Source organism: Pleurodeles waltl, chromosome 2_2, assembly GCF_031143425.1.
Source record: "Pleurodeles waltl isolate 20211129_DDA chromosome 2_2, aPleWal1.hap1.20221129, whole genome shotgun sequence".
Lineage (NCBI taxonomy): Eukaryota > Metazoa > Chordata > Amphibia > Caudata > Salamandridae > Pleurodeles > Pleurodeles waltl.
Window position 1 is genome coordinate 1,104,336,336 of NC_090439.1, and position 19,603 is coordinate 1,104,355,938.

Below are 19,603 nucleotides of genomic sequence, written 5' to 3' on the forward strand. Positions count from 1 at the left end.
GTCTCTGGAGCCATAAGGCGCCCCCCTCGGTGTGCTGATATCAGTTGTCCTCCAGGGTAGGGGAGGACTAACGTCTTGAAGACAGTTGCAATGTTTTATAATATGATGGTACCACACTAAGAGGATGTGTGGGATAACCAAGAATTCAACAGGGAGGAGGGCGAGTCAGTGAAGTTCTGCACTTAGATCGAGTATTCCTAGAAAAAATGTTACGAAAGGTTAAGTAACTTTTTCTTCTGCTGGATATTTCTACCTGCACATTCCCCACCTTTTGAATAGATTTTCCAAGCAGTCACCAAAAATGGGGTGGGTGGATGGTGGGTTATACCAAAAAGTCCTTAATAAATGAGCAAGGAAAGTGACCCTCTCTCCTCACTTCCGACTAGAAACAGTAATTCTTTGCAAAAGTGTGGAGGGAAGGCCAAGTTACTCTTTAAAGCGCCAGTGGAAAAGTAGAAGACTTGGCTCTGCCAGAATGAGCTTGAATACCTTTTGGTAGTTCTTTGTGCACTAGAACTCAGCACATCTTGATGCACAGGATTGTCCGTCTTGATAATGTCCTCTAATGCACTGCCTTGCGTTTCATCTTCCCCACATAGCCCACAAAGAACCGGTCATCCAGTCTGACCGTTCTTTTAGGGCCAAGACAATGAAGTAGCTCTTACTCCTTGGTTGGGTGCAGAGGAGGAAAGACGGTTGTGAGGGTCATGGATTGGCCTAGGTTTAAGGGAGTAACCACCTTCGACAGGAAGGCAGCTCTGGTTCTTAACATCAGCTGGTCAGGAAAGACAGAGGTGAAAGGGTGTTTGACACAAAGCTTGCAATTCACTAACATGTCTTGCTCACGTTATACAGATCAGAAAGGCTATATTTAACGAGAAAAAACATAAAAAACAACAATGTAATGGATTCAAATGGGGAACGCACGAGAAAGATGAGAACTAGGTTGAGGTCCCATAGAGGCATTATAAGGGGAGTTTCTGAAAACCTGGCTGTAAGTCCCTTTATGAATTTCATAACTATAGTTGACTTGAAAAGGGACAGCTGGTCAGGTAGCAAATGTAAGTCGACACAGCTGATAAGTAATCCTTCACAATACCCACTGTGCATCCCTGCTGGGCTAGGGAGATGGCAAACAGTAAAATGTCAAAAGAGCCTGAAAACTGTTGACTAAGCTGTTTGCATAGCACTTGGCAAATATATATTGTATCTGCCTGAGTACACCATCTTGGTGGCATGTCTGCATGCACATAAAATCACATCCATTGCTTCAAGAAAAAGATCTCAGGTTGCCTCGTTCAGTCACCAAAGTTGAAGGTGGAGGTTCTGGAGGCCGGGGAGTAGAAACTGTCCCTGCGACTGTGAAAGGAGGTCGACCCTGTGAGGTAGACAGAGCGGCGGGCACAAGGAGAGGTGAATGAAGTCTGCATACCACATCCTTTGTGGCCAAACCAGGGCAATTAAGATTACCTGAGCCCAGTGGAGGCAGATTTCCCTCAGAATCAAGGGTATGAGAGGAATGTGAAATGACGTTTTAAGTTCCACTTCAATCGAAATGCGTCCCTCAACGTCCCCTGCATCGGAAACTGGAAGGCTCTTGAGAATTGCAAAGAGGTTGATCTGAGGAGTCCCCCAGAGGTGGAATATGTCCTGGACTTCCTCTGGATGAAGATGCCACTCATAGTTGGCAAGACTGACACCAACTGAGGCTGTCCACTTGCACACTGAGCACTCTGGTCAGGTGATGTGCCACCAGACAGACTGATGGTCCTGAGCCCAGGACCAGAGTCACACAGCTTCTTGGCACTGTAGTAGCAACCCTATATTCCCTGCTTGTTGGTATACCCCATCCCAGTTGTACTGTCTGTCAGGATCTGTAAAGCCCAATCGTGAAGGGATGGGAGGAAGAACTAGAGTACCAGGGATATCGCCCTTAATTTCAACAGATTGATATGCAATATCTGTTCTTCCAAGGACCAAAGGCCTCTCATCTCCAATTCCCCCAGATGCACTCCCCAACCTACAGTAGAAGTGTCTGTGATAACTGTTGTCACTAGAGGGGTAGGGTGGAATGGATTTCCTTGAGTGAGACTGTCGTCGACACTATCCCACTGTAGGTCTGCTGTAATGTTCCTGGGGATTTTGATACAAGCTTGAAGACCTCCACCATGTTGGAACCACTGTAGGGTCTTCATATGCTAGAGTGCATAGCTGACCACCAGGGTGCAGGAGGCTAGCAGACCAAGCAGGGGTAAGGCCATCAGGACTGGAATGATTGCTTCTTTATGAAACATCTGAATTACAACCTGAATATCGTAAAACATCTGAAGAGAAGAGACTGCTCAATTCACTGTGGTGTCCTTTACTGCCCCTATAAACAGGATGTGGGGGGACACCACCAGGTGAGACTTGGGCTTGTTGATGGAAAAGCCCAGACTGAACAGCCATTTTGCTGTCATGTGCAAAAGGTGGGACACTATCTTTGGCAAGCAGGTTTTTAGGAGCCAGTCGTGCAGGTAAGGAAAAACCATGATTCCTTGCTGTCTGAGATGGGCCACCGCCACAGCCATTACCATTGTCGAGACTTGAGGAGCAGAAGTGAGAAAATTGATTCTGTTACTTACTCTGTAATCATCTGTTTGTGGCATGTAGTTCTGTTGGTTCGCATACTCTGCAGTTGTTTTTCTTTGTAGAAGTCTTTCGAGTCACGAGGTCGAGTCACTCCTCTTCTCGGTGATATTGCACATGGGCACCGCCTCCACTGTTATTTTTTTTTCCCTCAGGTGGGTGAGAAAGGAGTGAGAGGTAATTGTAAGAAAAGAGATGTCCACACTAAATGTAAACATGCAGTGTTTACATTTAACATGCACCCTCCCTCTGGGGTGGAGGGAGGGTGCATGTGAATCTACAGTACTACATGCCAGGAACAGATGCTAGAGGGTAAGAAACACACGGTCTGATTTAAGAAAAGTGGCGCTGCACTCACTTTTCTTGCAAGTCTTAGCCCCTCATGTGTGCGCCGTTTCTAGGGTATGGTGCACTGATGGTGGTTAGAGGAACTAGCGTCAAAATTGTTGACGCTAGTTCGGAGCTTTGCAGGATTAGCATAAAACAATTTGACGCTAATCTTGCAAAGCCCATTGAGGCCCATTGAAAACAATGGTTTGACTTCTTTTAACACCTGCTCTGAGCGAGCAGGCGTTAAAAGTGCAGAAAAAAATGACGCAAAGAAATCTTCAAGTCGTTCAAAGCTCAAACTGATGAAATTCGTAGGTAGCGTAGGAATGGAAAAGATCGATCGAACAATACCGTCGCAACAGTAAGAAAAGAAGAGAACCGCACCGGAGTCTAAGAAAAGGAGCGGAGGCACACACGTCCGAACCCAAAGACAGAGAGAAAAGAATCCAGCAATGGAGTCGATGCCCATGCGCAATATCACCAAGTAGAGAAGTCACTTGACCATGTGACTCGAAAGACTTCTTTGAAGAAAACAGAGGGGCCGGCTTCTTCCTCCTCTAACTCAGTGCCATGCTCCTCCAAGATGTCGGAGGTGTTATCCGACTCCTGCCTCCGCATTCTCCGATAGGCCCACCTCCGTTCAAGTTGGTACCAAAGGGTATTTTTGAACAAATGTGAGGCAGGCCTCGTACATGCTGTTGTTGTGGTCGGGGGAGAGATTGCAGACCTAATGGTGGTCATCCGAGGACATTTGAAGTGGCCCTGCAGGCAGTACTGAAAGGGCGTCCTTTCCATCACTGCTGTTCTGCCGACACAGTCCTGGGGCAAGGGGCAAAAAGCACTGAAGAGGGTCCAAGGCTACGATGGTGAGGTGTCGTAGAAGGTTGGCGTCTGCTGAACATCACTCTGAAGAAAGTGGAGTGATCACAAAGTGGAGTTTTATCAGGTGCTCTTGGAGTTGAAAGGGACTGTTTGGTCCTGGAGGAAAGCTCTACAAGCGGCCGAACATGGAGTGCCATTGGACGTGTCGGAGCCCAATGGTGGAAAAAAACAATGTAACATGGAGGTGATGCCCATGCTCAGGGCTTTAAGTGGGATTTTTTTTAAAGTGGGTGGAGGTCCCTAAAAGGGGCCTGGGCTGTATAATTAAGTGTGTACCTTAAACATATAAACTAATATTCCCGTAACTCCCATAACCTTCACCAGTTCATCAGTACCCTACCCACACATTTGCAGAGAATCACAAGTTCAACTGGCATACATGATTATTGCTCTGTGCACTCTACAGAGAGGCCAGGGACTGGATGTCCATGTGTTCTGAACACCTTTTTCAGCCAGTGGCATTGAGAGAAACTCTCAATGCCTTCAGCCTCAACTCAGTAGTGGTCCCTTGATGTGACTCAATTCAAAGCCTGCACTATACAAGGGTAATATGCTGCCTGAAAACAATACTGTAACACAAGATTATGGAAACAGCTAACACTCTTAGGGAATTCAAGATTAAGTAAGGCATGTGACCTGAAAGGGACCAGTTTCAATGTCCGTTTTTAAAGGGACCTAGCCCACTTAAAGCCCTGCCGATGTGCATTGCCAGCTAAGGGAGGAGTCACAATACCTTATTACTGGGAAGACTTCTTCAAAGAAAAACAACTTGCATACATCAGAGCCAGCCACTAGATGGCAGGAGAATGTAAAGCATGAGTAGATACAGCAACACATGCCATAAACATGAATATCTTGATTTTATTCTGGCCTTAATTCGGACTATTTTTCTGTTTTGTGGTAGTGATGAAGACTTTTATGCTTTAGTATACCTGCATTTAGGAATGCAGAGGAAGAAGTAATGGTCTATGAGTCCACATTCCTTGTTCTACTTCTTTCACTGCCACCCTACTGTTCTAGGTCTTCTTTGAGGGATTAGGAGGTTAACAAACAGGAAGTAATCAGGATCAGTTTCCTTCACATTATAAAGGAAGTGGTTATTAACAGAAAGAGAGAAAGGATGTTTTTGAGGTTTGGTAGAGGTGTAGCACTTCCACAGCACCTTTGGTGAGGGGGGGTATGAGGAGGAGAAGGTTAAGTGTCTGTTGTGGTTGTCTTGGATGCTCAGAGTACCTTTTTTCATTAGTTAAAGACTATTTTATGACACTGTTCCCAAATAGGAATATAGATCAAAGTGCAAGACTTGTGTCATAAAATGTGCTCTAACTGAAGAAAAATGTATTATGAGCATTTGTTCTAATCACAACTGATGGTGTGAATGCAAACTGTTATTACGTCACATAAATCAGGGGACACTGTCGCATGCGTGCAAGCGAAGATAACCTGACCAATTTTTGCATGTGCACGCATTCTACAAGACACAACATATTTTTCTCCTTAGTGGAGAAATTGGGGAGACGCCTTAGAGGAAACGCATCAGGGTGGTATGGCTAGAGGATGATGCAAGTTGGAGCCATAGGAGGGAGATGGGTTGGAAAAAGGAGGTTAGGAAGGGCTCTATGATGTACAAAACAGAAATGTGGAACATAGGATGAGAGTTATTCTGACACACTGGCTCGCTTGTGGCAGAGCAGGCATTCAGGAACGCGATGCAACTTTCAATGTTGATGGTGCAATGTACAATCTGAAGTCATCTAGCATGCTGTACAGAATTAATTCCCTGCCTGTCACAATATTTGCAGCATCGCCACACAAATTAAATAAAAGGCAGTCTACCAGAAATGTGAGAGAGTGAAAGATATGGCTTTGTCTCCAAGAGACCAAGTAAGAATCAGTCAAATGTCAGAAAAGTCTGACATGAGTATAAATTTAACCCAAGCCCTACTGACTATTCAGGGCACCAGCCTCTCAGGAAATCTGATTTCTCAATAGGCCAGGCTGGCTCTGCTGTGAATCACCTGGAAAACAGAATTAGAAAAATACAAAAATAACCACTTGATAACACCTTCAAATCAATAAATGTGTATGCAAGAGGCAACAAGGACACTCACCTACATGGCAGGAAGGCACATCGATGAATCCTTTCAGAAAGTTCCCCAGCGGGCTGTTCTCAGCAGACTAGTGGAAATGAAGCACATGGGATGGAGATAGTTAACAAAAAACACTGTAAGCGGTAGGTATGGTTGGGGTGTGTAGTAGGATTTTTGTTATTCTTGTTTAGTCTACTCATGCAGGCGGCTGGTAGCTTGCCTTTCATCTAATGGGTTGGCGGATCTGCATTATTAAAATCGCACATTTGGTTTATTTGAGTTTTCCAAAAGATTACTTAAAACAAAACATGTAAACGGGTGAACATGCTGTCATAAATAACAGAATCCCAATCTGACAAGTGCTTGCTACAGTGTGCAAGGCAGGAGGTACATTTCAACTATCCTTTTGCTAAAGCCCAAGAACTTGTCTTGCTGATGATCAAGGTGCAGACAAAATATCAAACCTCTACCACTTGAACTCAAAGCTGGTGCAAACCACAATCTCCACATCAACCCATACTACAGTGCAGGTTTTACAGCTGCAGCAGCAACTGCAGCTAGATGAATATGTCCATATTACTTTTGCAAGGGATTTCTACAAGAGCGGCTATACCAAAACAGACACCCATTTCCAAAGAACATTCTTGTAGTAGGTGCAACATACTGACAATTTTCCAGGAGTAAGATAACGTCTTCGTGGAAGAAAGCTGTGTGAAAAGGAAACAAGCAAGTAATAAATAAGACTAGGCCTCCTTTGATTTTCCAAAACATATGAAGCTCCATCCTTCAATTCTCTCTCTCAGTCTTATGCAGTTTCATACCACGCCTGTCGTAAGGAGATCGTAAACTACACCCTAATATGTAGCTAAGCATCTGGAAGTGGCAGAGTGGGAAAAGAGGTTGTCACAATCTCAGGTTTAAGCAAAGCTATACCCCAGATAAGACAGACCTTCCAGGCTCAGATAGCAAGTTACTACAACCATACAGGTTCAGGCTTAAGACAGAGTGTATATACAGTAATGAGATTGTCAGAAAAAGAGATCTACTTAAATCAGGAAATGTCTTCATGTGACCCCAAAATAGCCACTGTAGTAGTAAAGGGTTACATGATGGTACCAAAGAATTGGTCTTATAACATTACTGATCAACTGTTCCTACCTCAGCACGAGCAGCCACTCAAACGTAAATATAGATTTTAAGAAATATATGTAGGAAAATGTGTCTTTTGCCTCTAACCATGAATTGCAATTTCTTGAAAGTGTACTCATTTAGTTCCCCAAATACCAGGTCGCTTTCTTCATCTCCCAAACACACCAAATTTACCATTTTAACAAAAAACATATTTTGTTCCCAAAAATCCTATTACCATTTTCAGTAAAAACATAATTTTACTCTCAAAATCAAACGTTTACTTTTCCTGACTGCAAGAGAAGCAGTCCTCCATGTCTGCCTCCCACAAGAACAAGTAACTTACCTTTGGTAGCTCTCTTTCTGGTAGAGGCTCTGTCTAACCTCAGATTTCTTACCTTTTGAAGACCGCCCCAGATGTCAGACTGGATCAAAAAAATCTTCTGCAGTACCCTTGTGCTTCAGCAAATGGTGCTGGTGGCTCTGCATAAACCTTATTCCGCAACAGATATGACGTGTACAGACCAGTTCACAGAATGAAGAGGTTTGGAGGTTCGTTGAAGAATCTGTGATTTGAAGGTCTCTACCAGAAACAGTGTTACCAAAGATAAGAAACTTGTTCTTCTGGTTTTGACTTTTAACCACAGATTACTTTAAACAGCTATCCAAGCAATACCTGCTAGATAGTGGGTCAGTGAACTGACTCAAACCAAAAAAGTCCTGAAGGACCAAGCAGGTAAAGTGTACTTCCCGGCACACCTGATTGGCCATGCAATTGTGCTTTGTGAACGTATGTAATGATGCACACTAAAGAGGCTTTGGGGGGGGGGGGGGGGCGAGCTGGGGGGGCAGTAGACTGGGCTGCACGCTGTACCTGCTGCACTCTTCTATGGGTGCACAGCCACAAGAAGGCAGGGATGATTTTGTACCTGATGGGGCTGTTGGTGATACTGGAAGCCCCTATCATAGCCCTGGCTGGAGTGGCTGGTGCAGAGGAGGGGAAAGGCCCAGGGAGCACACTGTGGCCTTTGAAGTGCCTAAGTATTAAGTATTTGCGATGAGCAGAGTGAATTGCTATGTGTAAATAGGTCTCTTTTAGGTTTAGTGTTGCGATAACGTTTCCCTATTGGAGCAGTTGAATGACATTCTGAAAGGTGACTATATGGAAGTAATCAGATATGATGTACTTCTTTAGAGGATGGAGATTTAAAATTGGTCTTAAAGACCTGCCCTTTTTGGGAATCAGGAAGTATAGAGAGTAAACTCCTGAACCTCGGTGTCGAAGGGGATCGGGTTCTAAGGCCTCTTCGAGAAGAAGGGCTTGGACCTTCCGTTTGAGAAGTGTGAGGTGTTCCTGTGACAGACTGTGAGTGCGAGGTGTAACACTGGGAGGTGTGGAAATGAGCTCCAGGCAATAACCATGTTGGGTAATGGCTAGTACCCATTTGTCTGTATTGATGATGTTACAGACTGGGTGGAACAATAAATCTGCCCCTGGCAGGCGTTGTCAGCAATCTAAGGAATCGTTGATTCTGTACCCTGAGGTACAGGTAGCCATCGCTTTGCAGTGGGTATTGCTTTGCATGCGGAGTCACCCTTGTGTCTTCCCCTATTGTTGCTACCTTCGAAGAAACCTCTGTAAAAAAAACAAGGTGTGGGTAGATTGGGGTTGTTTATCCTGGGAAGTGGAGGCATCCGTGGAGGTGGATTTATATGCCTCCCTGAAGCCTGGGCGATGAAAGGAGCCCCTAGGAGTGGGAGTTTGAAACATTCCCATCGCATTAGCAGTATAATTGTCCTTCATCTTATCAAAGGTAGTATCTACCTGTGCTCCAAAAAGGTGCTTCTCATTAAAAGGCATATCTAAAACTGCCTGCTGGATCTCTGGTCTGAAACCAGAACACCTAACTAATGCGTGCCTTCTAAGAAGGACACTGGTATAAATACCCGTGGCTGCTGTATCTGCTGCATCGAGCGACAATTTTCTGCCCCCCTTCTTGGATGTTCTTCTGGGAAGTACTTCAAGAGTTCCTCCACCTCGTCCCAATCGGCTCTTTTACAGCGTGCCAGAAGGGCCTGAGAATTGACAATGCGCCAATGGCTTGTGTCCTGTGCCACAATCCTCTTTTCAACAGCATCAATGTGCTTGCTCTCCTGTTCAGGAGGAGGGGTACCCCAGAAGCCTGAATGTTTGCCCTTTGGTGGGCAGTGGTGGTAACAATGGAGTCAGGCAGTACCTGACTCCGGATGAACAAGGGATCTGAAAGAGTCGCCTTATATTTTTTGTCTACCCAAGGGGTAAATGGCACAGACTGGCTCCTTCAAAATGTCATTGGCAAGTCTCATCATGCCAGAGAGCATGGGGAGAAATTGGGTGTCCTTATGATTAGAAGGGGGGATGTTAAACAGGAAATCCGGTTGTAGGGGTTCCTTGTGGAGCTGAAGGTTTGGGCTTGGCCAAAGGAAGCTTTGTCAGCACTGAGGTTGAAGGAGGTGGCTACTGGGTTGGTATCGAGGGTCGAGTTTATTCCAAAGCGTACTCTTGGTCTGATGAGATGGAGGTGGATGCCGAAGGCTTGGCCTTTGCAGCGATCTTCTGCACCGGGCACGAGGCAAGAGTGGGGGAGACAGTCTTACAGATACGACCATGGCTGGCAGGCAGTGGTGGTCCCGGGACTTCAAGAGGTCGAGGAGGGGGAGCTTTGGATTTTTCAGAGGGCTTGGGTCTTGGAGCAGGAGTCACAGTACTCATGCGCTGTGCTGATGGCAGGTCCTGCATTTCGAAGTTCAGTTCGACATTGGAGCAGGAGCTATACTCGATGAAGAAAGCCTCCTCTTCTTTGGCAGTTGGCTCTTCCTGCGCATATTCTTCGCCAAAGAGATCAGGAGTGTCATCCAAAGCCTTCTGTGACATTTCCAGGTGCCAAGCCTTTTGTCCCCAAAGGGTCTTTTTAGAACAGAACCACTTGGAGGCGGTGCAGTCGGTCTCCTTATGGTCTGGTGAGAGACAGAGGTTGCACACAATGTGTTGTTCGGTGTGAGGGTATTTTGCATGACAACACAGGCAACCACGGGTGAAGAACGTGGAAGACCTACCCTCCTCCTGAAAGGGTAGGTCGACCACACTCTTGACGCCACAGATCCCTAGCTGCTGTGCACTAGCCTCTGACCTCAACCTATGAGGCATACCTTTTCAAAATACTGGATTGGACATTAAAATATGTCATCAATGTATGAGACTACAGGTATTGCCTTTAGGGAAATACCTTGACTACCCCAGAGGTTTTAGGTGGGGGGACACCCATATATCTATTTTCCTTTGTCCTGAAGAAGTGCAGTGGATCCTTTCCTTTGGGCCAATAGGTGCAAAACCTGTTGACTTAACACTACTAATAATTTGATTTAGGCTACTAGGGCACATTGCATCCCTCTAGCGGCCCCAACTACCTATGTTTTTTAGCCTCGTCAAGAGAGCCACAGTATTAAGGGGGATAGGGAGTTCCTCTTAGATGGTTTTAACTACACTTTTTTGCCCTTATTCACATATATATCACTCATTTAGCCACGCCCTCACACTAACCATTTTCATTATATGGCATTAACTAACAGATCTCCACCAACGTGACCCTTCTGGGCCCGTAGGACACTGCAGCGCAGGTCCTTCGAGGAGTATGTCCTTTGATGAAGCATGACATCCCTATGGGGTGAGTGAGGGCACCACAAAATAACCTATAGGGTTCCCTTTTAAGTTTGTCTTCTGTCCCAACTGCTGTCTTTTCTTCCTTAGGAACAGTACCTTCCTTTGTGTTACATGAGTATCTACAGCCACACATGCCATCAAACGGAGGTTGCGGTTTATATAAAGGAGTGTGCAGCCTCCGTCAAAGTTGGGATAGTGTCATAGGTTATCCGAGGCACTTCTAATTCAGATCAAAACGAGTGAGAATAACCTAAAATCAGGGTTGAGCACTCTCTCCTTCAAAAAGAAACTAGAGGAGGTAAACAAAAATATGAACGAGCATAAAGAATATCTCACTCAGCGAAAGATCTCTAAATTCCAAAAAGATCTCGATCGGTTCTCCCACGAGAAAATATACCCTTACACCAAAACCGATTATGTAGCAAAAACTAACAACATATCCGACACTTCATCTGGTGGGAACACCAGTTCAGATAATGACAGTACATCATCAGATAACACGCGGCAACGCCGTGGACGACGTGGGCAACGCCGGGGAAGGTGGAATCATCCACCAATGCTACCCCCATGCCCCCCATACCATAATCAACAATGGGGTTGGCCTTCCCAATATGGACTCCCACCTCAATACCAGGCGCCCTTTTTCCAGCACCCTGCACAATGGTCATTTCCTGAGCCACCGCAGCCTTTTTTAGACAGAGGCAACGGGAGGGGAAAGGGAAAAAGGAAAGAGGTACACTGGAGGCCAAGAGAGGACGCCCCAGAGAATACTGCACAAAGGGAACCCCTCCCCGGGACAAGCAAAACACTATAACTAGCCTGATGGATAATCAAACAGATAACATTATCAATCTGAGCAACCGTGTTCTCAGTGAACTTGAAACTAAGGCACTGAATAAGGGCCTAAACTTTGTGCCCACGCCCAAAATTGACTTATTTAAAACCCGAACAGAACTAGCGGGTTTGTTCCGTAAAATTTGCTTGAAAACTTTCTTTTTGGTTAAACATTTCGAGGCTCCTGAACCAAACACTGGTCTACGCCCCAAGTCCACTTTCTGCCCAACCACTGGACAGATGCCCCCCGAGGTCCTGGCTTTCGAGAAATCAGTATCCTTAAAGGTCAACGCACTTACCGGGGCCACCAACAAAACATACCATAACATGAGTATGGCTGAGCTTTCAGCTCTGAAAGGTCTAACATCTGACCCTACGATAATCATTAAATCAGCAGACAAAGGGGGAGCAACGGTAATCTCTCCACTAAAAATGTATAGAGATGAGTGCGAACGTCTACTGGGTAATACCCATCATTACAAACGCTTATCTCGAGACCCCACACCTGATATTCAAGACGAGATTTCCTTTCTCGTGATGAAAGGAATGGAGAATGACTGGATTACTCGACATGAGGCAGACTTCCTGATACAGGCAAACCCTAGGATTCCCTATTTTTATATTCTTCCTAAGGTGCACAAAGGGAAAATCCCCCCTCCAGGTAGACCTATAGTATCAGGTATCGGATCGGTTTTAGAACCCCTCTCTCAATTCGTGGATGTTTTCCTTCAGCCACTGGTCAAAAGAATTCCAACTTACCTAAAAGATACTACGGATGTGTTAGTCTTAATAGACTCTGTGTCTTTTGACACAACTAGAGAATTGTTGATCACCCTGGATGCGGAATCCCTTTACACCAACATTCCCCAGGAGGCTACTCTGCAGGTCATCAGCGACCTCTTGGAAGCCAATAGAGGAGAGTCACGTACGCCCCCTGACTTCATACTGGACCTGGGACATTTGGCCCTCACAAGGAACTATTTCAAGTTCGAGGATAACTTTTTCTTGCAAATACAAGGAACATCTATGGGCAGCACTTTCGCACCTAGCCTGGCATGCCTTTATGTTGATCACTTTGAGAGACAGGTGGTCAATCATGATGACAACCCGTTCCTCCAGCAGATTAAACTCTGGAAACGATATATAGATGATATTCTATTGGTCTGGACAGGAACTAGAGATGAAGCTATGATTTTTGCAAATTGGTTGAATGCAGCGAACCCTTTCCTGAACTTCACCATGACCATAGGTGACAACCAACTAGCATTTCTTGATTTATTAATCTATGAAAGCAATGGGGCACTGGCCACAGAGGTTTATTATAAACCCACAGACCGGAACAACCTGCTCCAATTTCAGAGTTTCCACCCAAGGTCCCTGAGGGAGAATCTCCCTGTAGGTCAATTTTTACGTCTGCAACGGAATTGTTCCACCCTCACAGACTACCGTAAACACGCTGATAAATTGGCTATTAAACTACAAACCAAGGACTATCCTACACATCTGGTGAAGAGAGCATACAAAAGAGCGTGCAATAATAACAGGGACCAACTATTGCAACCACGCACTAGGACATCAGACACTGAACAAATAGTGTGTGTAACTACTTTTAACCCACTCTCCAATAAGATTCAGAAAATCATTAAAGAGGAGTGGAAAATCCTTACATCTGGGGGGTTACCTTTTCAGCAGCCACTACATGCCTTTAAAAGAGCCGCAAACATACGGGACATGGTTGTCCACACAAGACCCAAAGAAGAAAAAAACAATTCCCTCACTACACAAACCACACTATGGGGTCTTCCACCACCAAGAGGACACTACCCATGTGGCAACTGTAGTGTCTGTTGTTTTACTCAAAAATCAACAACAATAGACCTAGACCTTAAGACTCCATGGGTTCAAAAATCCCTAACCAACTGTAACAGCAAAAACGTGATCTATTTGATCAGATGCCCCTGTAATCTCAAATACGTGGGAATGACCTCAAGAAAGGTCGCCACAAGAATCTGTGAACATAGGAGCACGATACGTTGTAAACGAGAGGCTACTAAATTGACTAACCACTTCCTTTTGAAAAAACATTCTGCAGATGACTTAAACTGGACGGTCATAGAGCAATTACCTCCATCGACCTCCAATATGACACAGAGACTGCTCCAGACCGAACAACGTTGGGTCTGGAGATTACACACGGACACCGATGGTCTTAATGACGAGATCCCCTGGTTCACACTCAATAAATGAGTTCTTTGACTAAGCTATGAGTCCTCCAATCCTTCTACCTCTGCCCCTGCTTCCCTACTTCTCCCCCTTATGCCCCCGCCCCCCCCAAACCCCATAAACCCCCCCCTTCCCCTCTTCCTGACCCCGACCTCTTGCTCCTCCCCCTGCTGGTTTCACCTTCTTCTCCTTCCCCTTCTCGGTTTCCTTTTCCCTTGACCCCTCTTTTTCCCTGCTCTTCTCTTTCACCCTGTTTGTCTAACCCCAAACCCCCCCCTCCCCTTTTTTCCCCCCCTAAAACTCCCCCTCTTTTTCCATTTCTTTTTCTGTCTTCTTTTTCTCTCCTCTGGGCCACAGGACCGCTGGGAACTACCTTTCCCAGCGGCCACCGGGATCGCGAGACTTCCGATTGTGACGCTCGGGCCGGAACCTTCCGGCCTGGGCCCCACCCGAGCAATCACTCGCATTCATGCCGGCGCTCCGGCTCAGCTGGGGCGCCCGCCATTACGGCGATCATATCGAGGTCCTGAACGCAAAAAGGCCCGCGGCGGTGATTGACTTGAATTGAACTCTAATTACCGCGCTAACAGGGCGCACCTGGAACATCTTACAGCCATAAATAGACCGTTGTCCCTCAGCCACTTGTCACAAGCGGTCCAAGGAGAGGACGATATAGGCGCACGGCGAGCGTCCCCTTTGATGTAGTGAGTGGCTGCACGGGTCACAGGCAGCACAGATAAGCCTTCCCTCATTAATTTTAACCTTACTTTCTACCTGTATTTATGACTATTATCTATAGCCACTTCGGGTTACTACTTTTTCTTTTAAGCAGTATCTCTTTATTCTAGCAATGATAGTGGGTCCCTAGTGGGAACCACCCCCCTAGTGCCCCCCTGTATCTATCCTGGCTACTCCTGTTCCCTCCCCATCCTCACTTTGTCCTTGTGTCCGTCTCTTTCTATGTCTTCCCTTAGTGTTTGACTATAAGGGGACACTCCCCCTCCTGGATACCAGAGGCTAGCAGCCTCTTTAAAAAGGGTAAGAATTGTAATTCCCTGCTGTGGTAGGACTGTCCACCTGTATAGATAGACATACCCACTTGGTCACTCCACGCATGTATTTTGCCTATTATGAACATATGTGTTACGTGCATGAATGCATCCCCTTGACACGTGTGCAGTTGGTTGGTTTTGCAGTGCCGTGTGCCACGAGTGTTCTAATTGTTTGTTTATCCCCCATAGGCCGCCTCAAGGTAATTCCTTGGGTAATGTAGACCTTTATTTCACACTCTTTGACTTTCACATAGAGTAATTTTCTCCAACGTGAGACGTAGGGATCCTAGGCCCTGACGAATGCCCCGAGACCTTCATTGGCTCACTTCTGAGGGCAGAAACATGTTGGCTATTAGTTAGGTGACCCTGTGAGTCCTTGTCCTCACAGAGGTGTCCCAACCCCCGTTTTAACTACACCAGTCAGATACCACTATTAAATTTGTTACTCCTCACAGGTGTCTGCTTAGGTGTTTTTAATTTTTTCAGTAGATTAGCTGGATCCCGATCTTTCCAGAAACAAGTTTATTTACGCACTCCCTCCTGTTCTTTTAACAGTGAGGTTGAGTCCGCCCAGGTGGCACTGTCCTACCTGGGTGGGTCTAGGTGGTCAAATGATGAAGCATGACACTATATAGTGTGTGAGACCACCTAGTCCGTAAAAGGAATTTCCTCCCCTCGATGTTCCTCCCCGCGTATGCACTCTGCAGTTACCTACTGACATTTCACTGACATTTCCCTTCCAAATAGGAACACATACAACCCAGGGCTACGCTGATATTCGCGACGCCCTCGTTAAGAGAACCCCGTACTTTCTTGTGTATTTTGAGTTTTAGGGAGCTAAGTACGGTGTGTTCCTCCACATTTGTCCCTCCTTCTCCCTCTGTAATGATAGTGTCATACAGACCATATGGGTTGCCCGTCGTCGTCTTGAGTCATGGCGCAACCTGCATCGGTCTATCGTGTTCTGGTGTGGGTTGCGGCACCAGAGAGGGACTGGTATCAAAATTCACCCAAAGTCCTGTGTGGTTCCAGAGGACCACACTGGCTCAGAGGATGGACTTGCCAGCGGAAACCCTGTTGGGAGGCCTCTTGAATCCTTGGAGCCCGCAGGTGTGCCAGAAAATACTGGTAGTGTGCCAAAAAGCTGCAGCATGGCTTTAATATGCTGCGGCGCCACCAACGGCTCAGGAAATTCCAGTTGTCGCAGAACAAAGGTCAGACTAAGCTTCACAGTAGAAGGACTTCTGAAGTGTGACCTGGAGGTACAATGCCTCCTTTGCAATTTCTCAGGAGATCGCGAGTGGCGTGACAGAGTCATGCTTGGACTTCTTGAGCTTCTTCTTGGTTTTGCCCGAGGACCTACATCATGAGGTTGGCCTTTTCTGGACGTGATCTCTGGATTGGGTTCGGGACCTACATTTAAACCTTGACCAATCCCTGTTTGGCTGCTTGTGGTGCTTCACCACAAAAAGTTTCACTTCCTGGTCTTGAATGATCTTGGGGTGCATCAAGGCAGAATCTACGCTCGAACTGTGGTGCGACCCCAGGCACCAAAGGCAAGCCACATGTGGGTCAGATACAGACCACAGGGAATTCCCCACATGGTTTAAACACTATAGATTTGGAATGTGACATATCCCTTGTACAGTTTTTTTAAACAGGGTCTGTCAAGGGGATGTTGTTGCCTGAATAGTGACAGCATTGAGGGTGAGTGGTGTCAAATAGGCAAAAGGTCGGCATCAGGAATTATAATTAGCTCGTCGGTAAGCAGCACTGGGGATGGTGCCGGGGTGGAAGGAGGCACATGTGGCAGTGGCGGTCTGGATCCCAGGGCAGATCCAGAGGGCCCAGCTGACGTTGAGGTAGAACCCGCCAACATTAACCCAGCAAGGGCATCTCTTGGGTTTGTGGGGCCTGAAGGAGCTCCAGAGGGCATTGGTGGATCAAAGATAGTATCGTAAAACTCTCTGAGTTGGGCAAGCGTCGCTCAGGTGCAGGGAAACTCAGCAACCATTTACTCAAACAGGCTTTAAGCAAGATGGAGAGGGAAGGAAAAAAGAGAATATGGCTACTGACTTTATGCTTGCCCCCAGCAAGACTAAGTTTATACTATTATCCCCATGCAGCTTTCTATTATCCCCATGCATCTTGGGGAAATATGACAATATGTATGAAAGATTTTCTTGAAGGAGGGGATCAATACAGTTGGCGAGATTTTCTGTTTTTGAGCTTATCAAACTAAGATCCGTGCAAGAGTTACAAAATGTCTTTTTACACTTCTTTTTAAATTTAGTTTTAGCCAAAAGAAGCAGGAAATAAAAAAAACAAGGTAGATGATGGAATATATCTGTTCCCATTTTCCTTTGTCCTCATTGTGGATGAGCACAAGCACTTTAAGGTTTTTGATTCTGTGTTTGTCTACCACCTAATTAAGAGTATGAGTTATACATCCGACTAACAATTCTAAACTTTTAAAATCAAGGGCCAGTATGACATTAATATATCACTTTGTAACTTCTTACAGGCTAAGCAAACATAAGGACCTTTTAACTTTACTTTTGAACTTTGCAACATCTAATACACTTTATTCATAGAATAATATCACTTAGATACCTGGGCCTATTTTGGAGCAGCAGTATTCTTTTTAGATTTTATAGTAAAGGCAAGCATGTGATTGTTTATTATCTCGATTTTTTAACAAACTGTTTTTATTAGCCACAAACTCCTGTACTGATTAGAATGTTTGGATGTTGCAGGCTTTATTGTATATGATTTACTGAAATCCTATAAAATAATACCTGACATCATCGATTGATACTGCCAGCTTCTCAATACTGTCAGTCCTTTCACATGTGATATACAGAGTTAGACATCTTGCCGCTCCATATTGCGAGTCCCCTCAAAGACGACATACAGCCAGGGTCTAAATAATACCAGCCTCCTCACAACACTGCTAGAACTCTCACTGGTGACATACAGTGACAAAGTGGGGAGATGATGTGCAAAAAAAGCTAACCAGGACATAATTTTGATTATGTATTCTTACAACAGCACATGTTTCCTAAACATCAATTTGTTTGGTATTCATTCCCCTCCAAGTTAGTATTTTGGTTCTTAACCACATTCATTTCCCAGACTATTTTCTGTGTGGGTTTAAGAGACTTAAAAATGCCTTCGAAGGATGCATGAAAGATTTAAGTGAAACTCATAGCTTTAAATAAATGTGTTGCGCGGTTAAAAATAGACAATGTTTTAGCAATACTTTTTCTTGTTTTCCAAACAATTTCTAGTTTTCTTCCTACTGAGCAATAAGAGAGGTGGATAACTGCACACAAAATAATAAAATTGTGTATTGTTACTTCTAAACAGCATTCTTCTTACTATATAACTGGGCACAGCTTGCACATATCCATTGCCCTTTAAGCACACTGAGTGCATCCATACGTGTACACACAGAGTGCATGCATATGTGTACTATCGCATCCATGATGCATTGCTCCGCTGCCAAAGCTTTGGCAGATCATTTAGGGGGAAAAAGAAACAAGCAGCTAAACAAGAGGCAGATCATTGGGGAGGGGGTGAAAATAAGCCAGCTTCCTGAGGTATAGCTTCCTGGTATATCTTCACCTTGAGGTGCAAAATTCAGAGTTGCAGTACCACAGACAAACGTTTACATAATAGTTCACATTCTTCACAAATTAACTTCCACTGTTCACATAAAAGCTAAAATAAATGCAAGAATTAAGCATTCTCTACTAAGACATTGCAAAAATGGGAAAGTGAGTATATTGCATGTTGTGTAGTATTGTAATGGAGACACACAACTGTGTCCTTAAGCAACTACTGAAGGTTGTAATTAAATGAGGTATGAAAAAGACAACTTTTTAATGGAATTGGTGGTTCATCTGCCCAACTACCTTTTGGAGACTGTCTGAGCAAGGGGGCAAAGATGACACAGAGCCATTGTTTAATGACATGGGTGCAAATGAGATGCATGCTTTATCATTGTTATAACAAATCTTTGGTAACAGATTTTGTGCCCACATGTATTCCACACGAGCTGTGTAGTTAACTTTTCAAGTATCTCCCAAGCAGAAACAAAATCTATTTTGTGACCTGCGTTTCTAAAAACCTTTTACGTCTGGCAAAGTCCTAACATTTAGCAACACAAAACTGTGCCTGTACTCACTGCCTCATCCTGATCCTGCGTGATGGTGCTAGTAATCTCTTCCACGTAATTGGCGGGAAACCAGAGTTGCTTTTTGCCCCCGTAGTCACCACGCCACCTAGACAAATAAAGAAACAAGGCAAATGGACTGACTGAGGAGGATTAGGGAAATGAAATAGTGCACGCAATGCCAGGAGGTGACTGGAGCAGGAAGAAGGAAGAGGGAGTCCTAGCCACAGTGCAAACTCAATGGAATAATATGACAAAAATATTGTCATGAAAGACACTCCCTTACTAACCAGCGCAACCCTTCTCTCGTTCCAAAATACAGACCCACATATAGATCATGTGAGAAACTGGGTTACTGGTTGAGGGGGATGAAACTCTACTCAAGCAGCAACCACAATCCTTATCGCAGCGAGGCACACACAAACCCCAAATTAACCTGTGCTCAACCCTATGGTAGCTTGGCACAAAGCAGTCAGGCTTAACTTAGAGGCAATGTGAAAAGTATTTAGGCAGAGCTTCAAACTATGATAAAGTGAAAACACAACACAAGAAAATTCCC

At 45.1% G+C, this 19,603-nt stretch overlaps 1 protein-coding gene across 3 annotated transcripts in view; it reads right to left on the bottom strand.

Moving 5' to 3' along the window:
* Positions 1-19,603, bottom strand: part of LOC138282889 (1-phosphatidylinositol 4,5-bisphosphate phosphodiesterase gamma-1-like) — a 576,794-nt gene that overhangs the window by 81,973 nt on the left and 475,218 nt on the right. For all 3 annotated transcript variants that reach the window (XM_069220895.1, XM_069220894.1, XM_069220896.1), the window contains 2 exons: positions 19,057-19,153; positions 5,952-6,018 (listed from right to left, as the gene is read on the bottom strand). In XM_069220895.1, coding sequence (XP_069076996.1) covers positions 5,952-6,018; positions 19,057-19,153 — 164 coding nt within the window. The remainder of the gene's footprint in view (positions 1-5,951; positions 6,019-19,056; positions 19,154-19,603) is intronic.